The sequence below is a fragment of the Aquarana catesbeiana genome, linkage group LG09 (assembly GCF_042186555.1).
Source record: "Aquarana catesbeiana isolate 2022-GZ linkage group LG09, ASM4218655v1, whole genome shotgun sequence".
NCBI lineage: Eukaryota > Metazoa > Chordata > Amphibia > Anura > Ranidae > Aquarana > Aquarana catesbeiana.
Window position 1 is genome coordinate 29,045,613 of NC_133332.1, and position 13,061 is coordinate 29,058,673.

The following is a 13,061-nucleotide window of genomic DNA, read 5'->3' on the forward strand; positions in this document are numbered from 1 at the left end:
AGGGGCATGTCCTCCAGGGTCCTGCTAATAAGGGATTCTGTGGAAGTGGGAGACAGGCAGATGTGTGTGTGGTTACTCACTGTGGGGCCCGATGGCCCGGCTGAGCAGACATCCTGGTCTGTTATGAAGTCCTCCATCTCTAGCTCTCCTCCTCGTGTGGGGGCAGCCGGCGCCATCTTGGCCGAGGCCGCGGGTCCTGGTCCGGCGTTGAGAACACGGGAGAGGTCTCTCCTTGCTGATCCCCCTGCCATCCTGGGGCTCCCTACTGTGTCCCCTATCCTCTGGGAACATTTGTGGCCGGGGCTCTGCTCTGTGTGCAGCGCTGGAAAGGCTAAATGGCCGGAGCGGTGCGGAGTTCTCGGGTCAAGCGTCCATCCGACGAGCTGCCGCACATGCACCTTGAGAAGATTAAATTCAAAGCAACAACAAGGGTTCCACAATCATGTTGCCTTGAAATCAGGCTATGTAATGAAATTGTTACCTGTACATGTTGGGTTGGCATGCTTTGCCCAGGTTTCAGAATGTCTTCTCCAAGCACTAAACTCCAGGGCTTTTTACAAAGGTTTTGGAAAATTTACAGACAAATTAGAGTTATCTGCATAAGTACTTGCAGTATATAGAATTGGTAGTGGAATTTTTGGATTTCTAGCCTATTTATAAAATGTAGTTGTATGATTAACTTTTTTCTGCTCTTCCAATACAGCATAGACCTCGACGGTGGATCCCTCAAAAAATATAACATATGTGTGTTATATTTTATCTGGCTTTGGTCTGCAAAACACTTGTTATGTCCTACTGATTATATATATAACTGGTCAATAACACATGGAGCCTACTCAAAATAAGACTATTTATGGCTTTATCCTGTTGGGTTTCTCTGATGTGCCTCATCTATTCCTACCCCTCTTCTCCTTTTTCTTGGTTGTGTATGTCCTCTGCATTGCAGGTAACTCATTCATGATTGTGCTTATTGTATCACAGCCCCAACTTCACACAACAATGTACACCTTGATGGGGAACCTTGCCTTTGTGGATGTGTGTTTTACCTCTACAATCATCCCTAGGTCCTTGTATAGCCTTCTGTCCAGAGTGACCCATATCTCCATCCATGGCTGCTTCGCACAACTCTTTCTGTTTATCGCAGTGGCCAGCATGGAGGGTTATTTGTTGACCATCATGGCCTTGGACCGATATTGTGCAGTGTGTTTACCCCTTCGTTACCTGATAATTATGAACAGTAGGACTTGTATCTGTCTGATGGCTTTCTGTTGGATCATTGTCTTTCTCCAGTCTACATTCTACACTGTTTTGATTTCTTCTCAGACATTCTGTAGTTGGGTTATCCATCATTACTTCTGTGATGTCCCTGTACTAATGAAGTTGGCTTGCTTAGAAATCTCAGAAGCTTTACAAATCGTTAACTATGCCATAGTTTCCCTCATCATCGTTGGCCCAGTGCTCATCATCCTTTGGTCATATGTACTCATTATCAGAGCAGTGTTAGCTATACAGACATCCCAAGGAAGGAGAAAGACCTTCTCCACCTGCTCATCTCACCTCACAATGGTCATCCTCCTCTACAGCACAAGCTTATTTATGTACTTCCGGCCAATGTCCATTTACTCCCCGACCTATGATCGGGTCATCAGCATAGTGTCCTGCATCATTAACCCAACGCTCAACCCCTTTATTTACAGCCTGAGAAACAAGGATGTGAAAAGCGCTGTAATAAGAAGTCTAAAATAAAAATAAAAGATGCTACATGTTAAGGCTAAACTATAGTTTTCTACTTAAATTAATACTGTAAGGCAGGATAGATCATTTTGTCATTAGCTTGTTTGACTACTTTTGATCTATTATACATATACAGGTACAGACATACATGTACAGTCAGTAATATAAACACCTTTTGACTGTCTATGAAGGTCAGGGATTAGTATGCTGCTCAATGCGTACCCTTTTGTTACTCAGCCACCATGAGCAGAAGAAAATGTTTGTTTTTTTTTTTTCACTATCCTTAGTCTCAATCTTACCCTTAGCATGGCCAAAGATGTTACTTTCTTTATTGGGGTTAGGTTATTTGCCATTATTTTTGCTGTAGCTGCCTTGCATGAATGCTTATGCTCAGTAAATGTCTGTCTTGAGGGGCCTTTAATTGTTGGGGGCTTAAAACAGACTGATACCCATGACAAAAATCCCAAAAAAGCTTGAACATATTATTGTCATTTCCAAGGTTGTTAATCTGTTTTAATATGCCGTTTTCATTAAAATTATCTGAATGTTACCCCAAAAATGTTAGGGGACTTATATTAATCTGTTTTTCAGTTTTTCATGTTCTTAATTAATCTATTCTGAACTTCTTGGCTTTCTGTTCAATTTTTTGCTCTCAAATTGCTTAGAAATGCTTGGTGACCATGCTAATGCCCCTTCTACCCTTCTTCGTTCTGACCACACCAAGAACATAATCCAGGTCTATGTTCCTGTTTGGAAATACAAGATATCAATACACAGCATGCTGGTACCGTCTCCAAAGGCACTTCTTTTTGGTGCTTTATTGGTCAGTTAAACTCTGACATCATCACATACGATCAGACCAGCAGTCCCCTAGTCTAAGTGAAGATGCCAAGAAGCTGCCGAGTCAGTGATCTCCAGTGGTCAGTCCAGCACCAGGCCCACCCCCCACCCACTTAGCCCTTCTGATTTGAGTGACAGAGATTCCCAGCAGGAGCCTCGCTGTTAAACAGAAGCTGATTGGAGCATACACAGGTGGGAAGTGTACTTCTCCACTATATGTGGTGTTAGACCCTGCTCTCCCCCAGACTGCACAGGCAAGGTCTGCTATTGTCACTGTCAGGAAACTGGGGCAGAACAACAATGTGCAGCTGATGCTGAAGCAAATGCATATAGACAGGAAGTGACTAAAAGAGGCAGGAGGAGATAAGCAGCAGTGAGATGGCAAAGAGTAGTGGCCATCGGGGTGGCCCTCTGATCTTAGGTCTGTAGAGGGGGTAAACATAGCATTGAAGAGGGCTGTTAAAAGTAAATTATGTAAAGGTACTATTAGCCTTTAAAGTGTTACTAAAGTAAAACATTTTTTACTCACCTGCTCTGTGTAGTGGTATTGCACAGAGTGGCTCCAATACACCTCTTCTTGGTTCTTCTCTGGCGGTGATCTTGGCTCCTCCTTTTCTTAGTGTGTCTCAATAGCAAGCCATTCGCTAAGGAGGCACACAATGTACACTCGTTCCTGAACTGTGTGTCTTTGGAGCCATGCAAAGGTCAGTAGTACTTCAGACAGTGTACAGAGGTCAGTAGGATATATTACCTGGCCTGGCTGGCTGGGCTAAAGTCCTAGCCTAGCTGAACTGGGTTCTGGCCCAGAAGGCTGGCCTGTGTTCACTCCTGGCTGGCTGGTCTGAGTTCTGTCCTGGCTGGGTGGTCTGTGTTCTGGCCTTGTTGACCTGAGTTCTAGCACCAGTTGGATGGCCTGAGTTCTCTCCTGGCAGGCTGGTCTGAATTTTGGTCTGGTTGGCTGGCCTAAATTCTGTTCTGTTTGGCTGGCCTGGCTACAGCAAAAAGTGTCTCTATATGGAGGAAGGGACTCAGCACCCATTTGAATGAACCCTAAAGCAGAATTCACATGTCATTAGTAAGTAATGCAAAGTTTACAGGTAAAGTAGCGCAGAGTTTAGAGGTTGGGAATAAGTAGCACAGAATTTAAACATCAGGAGTACGTAGCCCAGCTGCCAGTAACCCCCTTAAAAAGAGAAGTGTGGTGAAAGCTTTTTTGACCATACTTCTCTTCTGAGTCACAGGAATGCACTTATTACTGCACTCCTGCGACCCAGACTCAGCCGATAGTGAGCTCTTAGCCTGCTATCAGTTGACATCACCGAGCCACTCTAGGCCAAGCAAGCATCCCGACAATAATGTAGACAATACCGCGCTAAGTAGAAAACACAGCGCTAAGTAAACATACAAAAAATAATAAAAACTAAAAAAAAGGCACACAGCAGCAGCTCAATATAGAATACACATATAAGTAAATGAAATTAAAAGATGGAGCTGCGCTACAAATATCACACAAAAAATGCAACTAATACACACGTGTATTGAATTGCTCCCAACACCAAAAAGAAGAAATATTTTAAAATCAGTCCATAGATATAAGCATATGTGCTCTTTATATGTCTTGTGACAACACCACAGACTTGTGTTCCTCCACCACATAGATTGCGTGCTTACCAGAGGCAAGCTTAATATGAGCTTGCGGCTAATAACCCCATCAGGGCCTTTTCCACAGGGATGAGGATGACAGCTCTCAGGTACTGAGTATGGCAGGAATGCACAACAAGCGATCACAGGGATTCGGTCATTCAATGGTCTCAATCGAAAGCCAGAAGGTAACCCATAATGAAGAGGAACTCACCACAGTGTAAATCGAATTAGGAAAACATTTATTTAAATTTAAAGGTTACACTTACACAGGTATGAAGTGAATTTGCAAAGGTAAAAAGCCGGCCGGCAAAACGAACACCCGTGCACTACAGTACACACTCCTCCTGACATGCGTTTCGTCACAGGCTGACATCGTCCAGGGGCACGGGCAATGCACTGACTCATTGCACTAGATGCTATTCAAACAGAGCCACGCCTAGATCTGAGTCCCAAGTGGCAGGACCTTAAAGCGCCAAAATGGAAGCTGGAAGAGATGATCACTTTCCAATATGTTGATTTATCAAATAAGAGAAAATTAAAAGATCCTAAAAAAATCTTAGAAATGAGAACAAAAGAAATAAAATAATCTGAAGGAAGCATTCAAAGCATAGCCATCCATGCAAAGAAGGCATCCCAAGAGGTCATTCGTATAAAAACAGCCCAGCACATTGAAAACGGCCAGCGGGTGTCACTTCGTAGCATACCCCGATCGACCTGTCCCACAGAGTCAATAAAGGATTTGGTTGGAATCTCTAAGCCAACAAAAAGGCAAACTGTTATACACAATTCACCTCATTATGAGCACAAACTCCCAGAAATTCTACAAAAGGGAGCTAGGGGGACACAAAGCAATCCTGCATATCCGCCCCCCAGTGGTAGAATGTAGATATGTCAACCAGTAAGACAAAAATTCCAAGTAATCACAATGACATCAAAAATTTAAATAAACAAATAGAATAATTAAATTCCAAACGTATATACACCATATATCTCAAATGAAATAGATATAGGAAAAAGATAAAAATATGAATATCAAAGAGTTTATAAATCTATATACATGTAAAAAATACATATATATATAGAAAAAATAAAATGAATAAAAAATAAAAAATAGAAAATTAAATAATAGTAAGTGGATAATACGATCAAAAAAGGGCAAAGGACAAAAAACCAATAGAAATAAAAATTAGCCTGGTAAAAGTAATGCCAATCATGCAAGGTGTTGCCACTAGGGTCTCACATCGAGTTCACATATTTATGGAAAACAACATCTATGCATTGTCGATAAATGCGTTCACGTCTATGTCAACATTCAGTCCAAATGGGACATAACTTCTAATTCTATGAATCCATGACATTTCAAGCCTGGATATGCCTCTAACCAGAGAGCTTCCTCTCCAATGTGGGCAATATTTATTTATACCCAAAAATAATGTATTTGAGGGATCACAGTTATGCACCACTGAATAGTGTTTAAAGACTGAATGCTTGGAAAAAACATTTATTATGTTGGTGATATGCTCATTCAATCTCACCGAAAGGGGTCGCTTAGTCCTGCCCACATACTGCAGCCCACAAGGGAATTGGAGCAGGTAAACAACTCCCTCAGTGGAGCATGTGATGAATGGTCTAATTTCGTGTTCCATTGATGTACTGGAAGAAATTAATTTTTGAGTTCTCCTTTGTGTGCATCTATTCAAAGAGCAGACAGGACACCTCCTGCACTGGTAAAACCCAGTGAGATTCTGAAAGAAACCTCTTTTGATTGCCGGGGGATTCAGGACACCTTGTAAATAACCTGAGGTTTTTTAGGTAACACTGTATTTAGAACCTGATCACTGTCCAAGATGTGTCAATGTTTAGTTCACTTTCTTTATACTCATATGTTGTACTGAAAAAGTTGTGATAAAAGGGACAGTGGATGCTTTTCCCTCAACAGGTCAGCCCTCTCTATAAGAATGATCTCATCAAGAATCATTTTAAGAGAGTCGCAAGAATAGCCCTTATCCAAAAACCTGTTCGTTAGAGTCTGTACCTGCACCAAAAACTCTTCATTATCCATGCAGTTGTGTTTAAATCGCATGAATTGGCTCTTTGGGACCGATCGAAGCCATGATTCGTGGTGGCAGCTATCAACAGGAATGTATGAGTTTCTGTCGGTGGCCTTGAAAAAGGTAGAAGCGGTAAACCGATTATCTTTTACTGCAATTGTGAGGTCTAAAAAATTAATCTTAGACTGACTGGCTTCATAATTAAATTGGATACCCCTAGTGTTATTATTTAGGTATTCCATAAATAAATCAAGGTCAGATCGGTTACCATCCCAAAGGAGGAGGAGGTCGTCCATATAGCGTGCCAACAGTATGATCTCTGTTGGGCATAGATGGTGTTCTCCTCCCAAAGGGCCATAAAAAGGTCAGCAAAACTAGGGGCATATTTAGCCCCCATGGCAACCCCTCTGTCCTGGTGAAAGAACTGACCCTCAAACCAAAAATAATTGTGTGAGTCTGCAAACCTCAACAATTTCATAATGAAAAAAATTTGTTTATCATAAAGGCCGGAGTCGTGCCTCAAAAAATATTCCACAGCAAGAAATCCCAGGTCATGAGGAATAATCGTAAAAAGGAGGTAACGTCCGCTGTCACCAGCCACATTCCATCCCTTAGGGTATAACCTGATAAAAGATTGATTACATGGCGTGTGTCTTTGGTATGAGAGGGCATCCTCAATACCAATGGCTGTAAATAAAAATCGATATACTTGCCCACTCGGGATGTGATGGAATCTATGCCACTTATTATAGGGTGTCCCGGGGGGCAGGTAGGATGCTTGTGAACTTTGGGTAGATAATTTATAATTGGTGTACGTGGTGCTTTGGGTGCCAAATGTAATTATTGAGAATACCTAGATTGAATCCTCCCTCTATAATATTAACTAATTCTTTCCGGTAATTACTTTTAGGGTCAGATGATAAGGGGGTATAATGCCCCGTACACACGGTCGGACTTTGTTCGGACATTCCGACAACAAAATCCTAGGATTTTTTCCGACGGATGTTGGCTCAAACTTGTCTTGCATACACACGGTCACACAAAGTTGTCGGAAAATCCGATCGTTCTATACACGGTGACGTAAAACACGTACGTCGGGACTATAAACGGGGCAGTGGCCAATAGCTTTCATCTCTTTATTTATTCTGAGCATGCGTGGCACTTTGTCCGTCGGATTTGTGTACACACGATAGGAATTTCCGACAACGGATTTTGTTGTCGGAAAATTTTATCTCCTGCTCTCCAACTTTGTGTGTCGGAAAATCCGATGGAAAATGTCCGATGGAGCCCACACACGGTCGGAATTTCCGACAACACGCTCCGATCAGACATTTTCCATCGGAAAATCCGACCGTGTGTACGGGGCATAAGTATCACGATCCCCTAGAATCCTATACATCTCATCCAAATAATCTTTCCTGTCAAGGACTACTAAACCCCCCCTTTATCGGCTGGTCTGATAACCAGCTCCTTATTATTGCACAGGGAGTCAAGGCCAGCAACCATGTCATTGTTGGGCTTAACTTTTTTAAAAGGCATCTTGTCTAGATCTTTGAGTAACACATCTCTTATGCCCTGTGCACACGATCGGACATTGATTGGACATTCCGACAACAAAATCCATCGGATTTTTTCCGACAGATGTTGGCTCAAACTTGTCTTGCATACACATGGTCGCACAAAGTTGTCGGAAAGTCCAATCATTCTGAACGCGGTGACGTAAAACACGTACGTCGGGACTATAAACGGGGCAGTAGCCAATAGCTCTCTACAATTATTCTAAGCATGCATGGCACTTTGTGCGTCAGATTTGTATACACACGATCAGAATTTAAACGATCAGATTTTGTTGTCGGAAAATTTTATATCCTGCTCTCAAACTTTGTGTGTCGGAAATTCCGACGGAAAAAGTCCGATGGAGCCCACACACGATCGGAATTTCTGACAACACAATCCGATCATACTTTTTCCGTCTGAAAATCCGACCGTGTGTACAGGGCATAAATATTTTCAGAGAGGGAGCAAGAGCGCCGGCGTTGAATAAAGAAGCATTTGAAAGGCCTGAATGACGAAATTCAGATGGTACCACCCTATTTTCTTTAACAGGGTTGGAAATCATATGACGTTTGATGTTTAACCTATGTATAAACTTCTGCACATCCATGTAGGTCTCAAACTTATTTAACCTGCTTGGAGGAGCACATTTGAGTCCTTTATCCAAAACTAATTTCTCTGAGTCGGTCAATATAGCCGTACTCAGAATGAAAATACCTGCCCCAACTACATCCTTTTTCTTTTTTGATTGTATCCGCCTCCCCCTCTTATTCCTCTCTTTGTTCTCCTGGTCGTTTGATACCCTGACTGGGCCTGTGAAAACCCCACAGTTGTTGACCTTGGTTGTTATACACAGGACCCTCAGCTCCCTTAGATCTCTCATTTATTGTATTGTTGGCCATATTGGGGGGACCATTTCCTCTCCCCAATTGAAATGCATTATTTCTCTGATCATAGTCTGCCATAGGACCCTCTCTATTACGTAGAGGGAAAAGCTGTTATAGGTATTGACATTATAATCGTAATCATACCCTCTATCATTAGAACCCAATGGGTCAGACTGATTAGACCCAAAACCGGAGTGGTCACCATAATTAGACCTTGGTCCATATTGGGCACCATATCCATAATTTTGTTTATTATTATGGCTAGGGCCGCAAAAAGGTGGCGGACCTTCTCCTCCTCCATTGGCATATTGTCCCTGAACACGTGTAAAGGGAGCACGCCCTTGATTGTAACCTGGATTAGGATAGGGGGCTCCCACCAGAGTTTTTAACCTGGTTTCTGAGGGCGTTGGGAGGTACCTGGGGATAATGAGGTAACGACCCACTCCTGCCACCACCCAGTGGACTATGGGGAGATTGATAAGATCCCTGTCTCTTTCTCACAGCATACCCTGCTGGCCCCCATAGGAATTAACCAGGGGCAACTGTGTCCCCATAGGTGTGATACCTAATGGGGTCTCCCTGTGATGTCACCTCCATTTCTGTATTGGCCACATTAGACTGTTCAGCCAAAAGTTTACATTGCCAATCAAAAACAACCCCTCCTTGATAGTCAATCAGATCCCTATTATATTTCTTTTTCTTCTTATTCCTTTGTTCTCTATCCTCTTTTTCAAAAAATTTTAAAAGTATTTGTGATTTATCCTTATATTCTGTACTTTCTCGAAGTGGGCTGAGTTTGTCTTTGATACCCTTAATTTCCTCATCTAGACGTATCAATTTAGAACTCTTTCTCTCGACGAGGAATTTAAGGAATTTAACGCCTGCCTCATTAAAGTATTTAAACCAGTCCTCAAACTGAATGTCCCTCTTTTGGGGTCTAACATCCCATCTAAGACTTCTGGGGACCATATCATTCTTTATATAGGTTTCTAAATACACAACAACCCATTGAGTGTGTGTTTCAGATATTGTCATATTTTTAAGCCTGGTGAATAGGCCACCCAAATCTCCTTCCTTCTCTTTATAGATTTCGAACACACCATCAGTGTTGACCACCCTAGTGGCCCTATAATCAAAAATATCCATAGTGATCAGATAGATAACAAACCAAAAATTGAATTTTAGACCACAAATTGACAATTAACAAAGCTGCAGTAAGTGGGCAATAAAACAGTAAAAAGTAGAAAATACCGTGCTAAGTAAACATACAAAAATAATAAAAACTAAAAAAAAGGCACACAGCAGCAGCTCAATATGGGATACACGTATAAGTAAATGAAATTAAAAGATGGAGCTGCACTACAAATATCACACAAAAAAATGCAACTAATGCATACAAATTTACTTCATACCCGTGTATGTCTAACTTTAAATTTTAATAAATGCTTTCCTAATACGATTTACACTATGGTGAGTTCCTCTTCATTATGGGTTACCTGCTGGCTTTCGATTGAGATCATTGAATGACCGAATCCCCGTGATCGCTTATTGTGCATTCCTGCCATACTCAGTACCTGAGAGCTGTCATCCTCATCCCTGTGGAAAAGGCCCTGGCAGGGTTATAAGCTGCAAGCTCATACTAAGCTTGCCTCTGGTAAGCATGCAATCAATGTGGTGGAGGAACACGAGTCTGTGGTGTTGTCAATACACATGTGCATTAGTTGCATTTTTTGTGTGACATGTGAAAAACAATACTTGTTGATCCTGTGAGTGGAGGATGCCCTAGGCAGGGCTTCTTTGAAATTTGTCCAGGAATAATAAAGTTTTACAAATGTTGGACATTATGGTGTGCTGCCTATTGTTTTTTGGTCTGGAAAATCTATTAGACCCCAGATCCCTTCTCTGCCCTTAAAAGCATCAGATCAAACTAAGACCGGGTTGATCCGATGCTTTCCCAAGCCAGTAATGGCTTGTTTACATCCAGCAAAACCGGAAGTGACGAAATACTCATCCGGTTTCCTAGACCATAGAGATGATCGGGGATGTCCTGGTCTTTGGTCATCTCCATGGTCAGCGGGGCAGAACTGCCGGCTTCAGTCCTGGTCTCCCCAGTGGGACAGGAGAACCTGGTAAGACAGTGAAAAGTGGTGGGGGGAACCCCCTTTCTGCCACCTGTAAAAGCAATCCAGTGGCTCATTAGCCGCTAGGATCACTTTTACAACAAAACTCATAGCCGGGTGAAATAAAACATGCTGGGATGATGTCTGTATCTGCAAGCATTATCCCAGTATAACCACTTTACAGTGAAACTTTAGTCAGAAAATTAAGTCCTGCTAGATGACATCAGGTTGGCCCCTTTTGCAGGTATACCTATGTATACCTGCAAATGGGGCCAAAAATAAGTGTCTATACTGTGTAAAATCCACTAATACCCTACCTCAGTCTGTTCTGCGCACACTCAGTTGCTCTCTAATGTTAGACACTGTGCCACATTTGTAGAGGCCGATCTGATGACAGCCTAAAGATTTACTGCTGTTCAGGGGCTCCGGGCTTCAGCAAAATAGCAACCTCCAACCAGAAGAAACAGGAACAATGCTGGAGGCTACAGCACACACTAATTTTGGTAGCATAATCTCTCACGTGGAATGTATGTTCCATGCTAAAGAACATTATTTTTATCAAGTTGGTATGGGTAAAGTTCCACGGCAACCTGGCAATGTGTATGTACGCTAACCAGTCTTAAAGTGGTTAAACAAGCTGCTAGCAGGCTTCAGCAGGGTTTCAACATGCTTCAAGAAGTTCTGAAGCCTGCTAGCAGCTTGTTTAAAGTGGCAATCACCACTCCCAATAGGATGTGTGTTCAACATTTAAAAACTGGTGCTGAATGCTACTTTAAAAGCTTCAACAAAGCTTGTTGAAAGCTCTGCAAGTGCTTTGTAAAAGCTTGCTGTTCACACTGCTCTTATACAAGCTGAAGCTCATGTAAAACAGGCTAGGCTGCATCCACACAGGCATTTAACCACACTGCGAATCCCAGTGGTAAGCACTGTTTCACACAGACTTCAGCTTGTACAAGAACAGTGTGAACAGCAAGCTTTTATGAAACTTTAAGCAAGCTTTTGCAAAGCTTTTGGCAAGCTTTAAGCTGCTTTCCCCAAGCCATTAACCACATGAGCCCCGGACCATTATGCTGCCTAAGGACCAGAGGTCTTTTTCCAATTTGGCACTGCATCGCTTTAACTGCTAATTGCACGGTCATGCAATGCTGTACCCAAACGAAATTTGCGTCCTTTTCTTCCCACAAACAGAGCTTTCTTTTGATGGTATTTGATCACCTCTGCAGTTTTTATTTTTTGCGCTATAAACGGAAAAAGACCGAAAATTTTGAAAAAAAATGATATTTTCTACTTTTTGTTATAAAAAAAATCCAATAAACTAAATTTTAGTCATACATTTAGGCCAAAATGTATTCGGCCACATGTCTTTGGTAAAAAAAAATGTCAATAAGCGTATATTTATTGGTTTGCGCAAAAGTTATAGCGTCTACAAACTAGGGTACATTTTCTGTAATTTACACAGCTTTTAGTTTATGGCTGCCTATGTCATTTCTTGAGGTGCTAAAATGGCAGGGCAGTACAAACCCCCCCCAAATGACCCCATTTTGGAAAGTAGACACCCCAAGGAAATTGCTGATAGGCATGTTGAACCCATTGAATATTTATTTTTTTTGTCCCAAGTGATTGAATAATGACAAAAATGATATATTGCTCACACAGGCCATGGGCCTATGTGGAATTGCACCCCAAAATACATTCAGCTGCTTCTCCTGAGTATGGGGATACCACATGTGTGGGACTTTTTGGGAGCTTAGCCGCGTACGGGCCCCCAAAAACCAAGCACCGCCTTCAGGATTTCTAAGGGTGTAAATTTTTGATTTCACTCTTCACTGCCTATCACAGTTTCGGAGGCCATGGAATGCCCAGGTGGCACAAACCCCCCCCAAATGACCCCATTTTGGAAAGTAGACACCCCAAGCTATTTGCTGAGAGGCATATTGAGTCCATGGAATATTTTATATTTTGACACAAGTTGCGGGAAAGTGACACTTTTTTTTTTTTTTTGCACAAAGTTGTCACTAAATGATATATTGCTCACACAGGCCATGGGCATATGTGGAATTGCACCCCAAAATACATTTAGCTGCTTCTCCTGAGTATGGGGATACCACATGTGTGGGACTTTTTGGGAGCCTAGCCGCGTACGGGGCCCCGAAATCCAATCACTGCCTTCAGGATTTCTAAGGGTGAAAATTTTTGATTTCATTCTTCACTGCCTATCACAGTTTCGGAGG

General features: G+C 42.1%; 1 protein-coding gene across 1 annotated transcript; it reads left to right on the forward strand.

Moving 5' to 3' along the window:
- Positions 1 to 825: 825 nt before the first annotated feature.
- LOC141107136 (olfactory receptor 1L6-like) lies at positions 826 to 1,859 on the forward strand. Its single transcript, XM_073597886.1, has one exon. It carries the CDS (start codon positions 826 to 828, stop codon positions 1,744 to 1,746), a length of 921 nt encoding a protein of 306 aa, XP_073453987.1. The 3' UTR covers positions 1,747 to 1,859.
- The last annotated feature ends 11,202 nt before the right edge of the window (positions 1,860 to 13,061 follow it).

Excerpts from the sequence above, each read along its gene's own strand:
- LOC141107136 (XM_073597886.1), top strand. The coding sequence starts at position 826 with ATGGAGCCTACTCAAAATAAGACTATTTATGGCTTTATCCTGTTGGGT.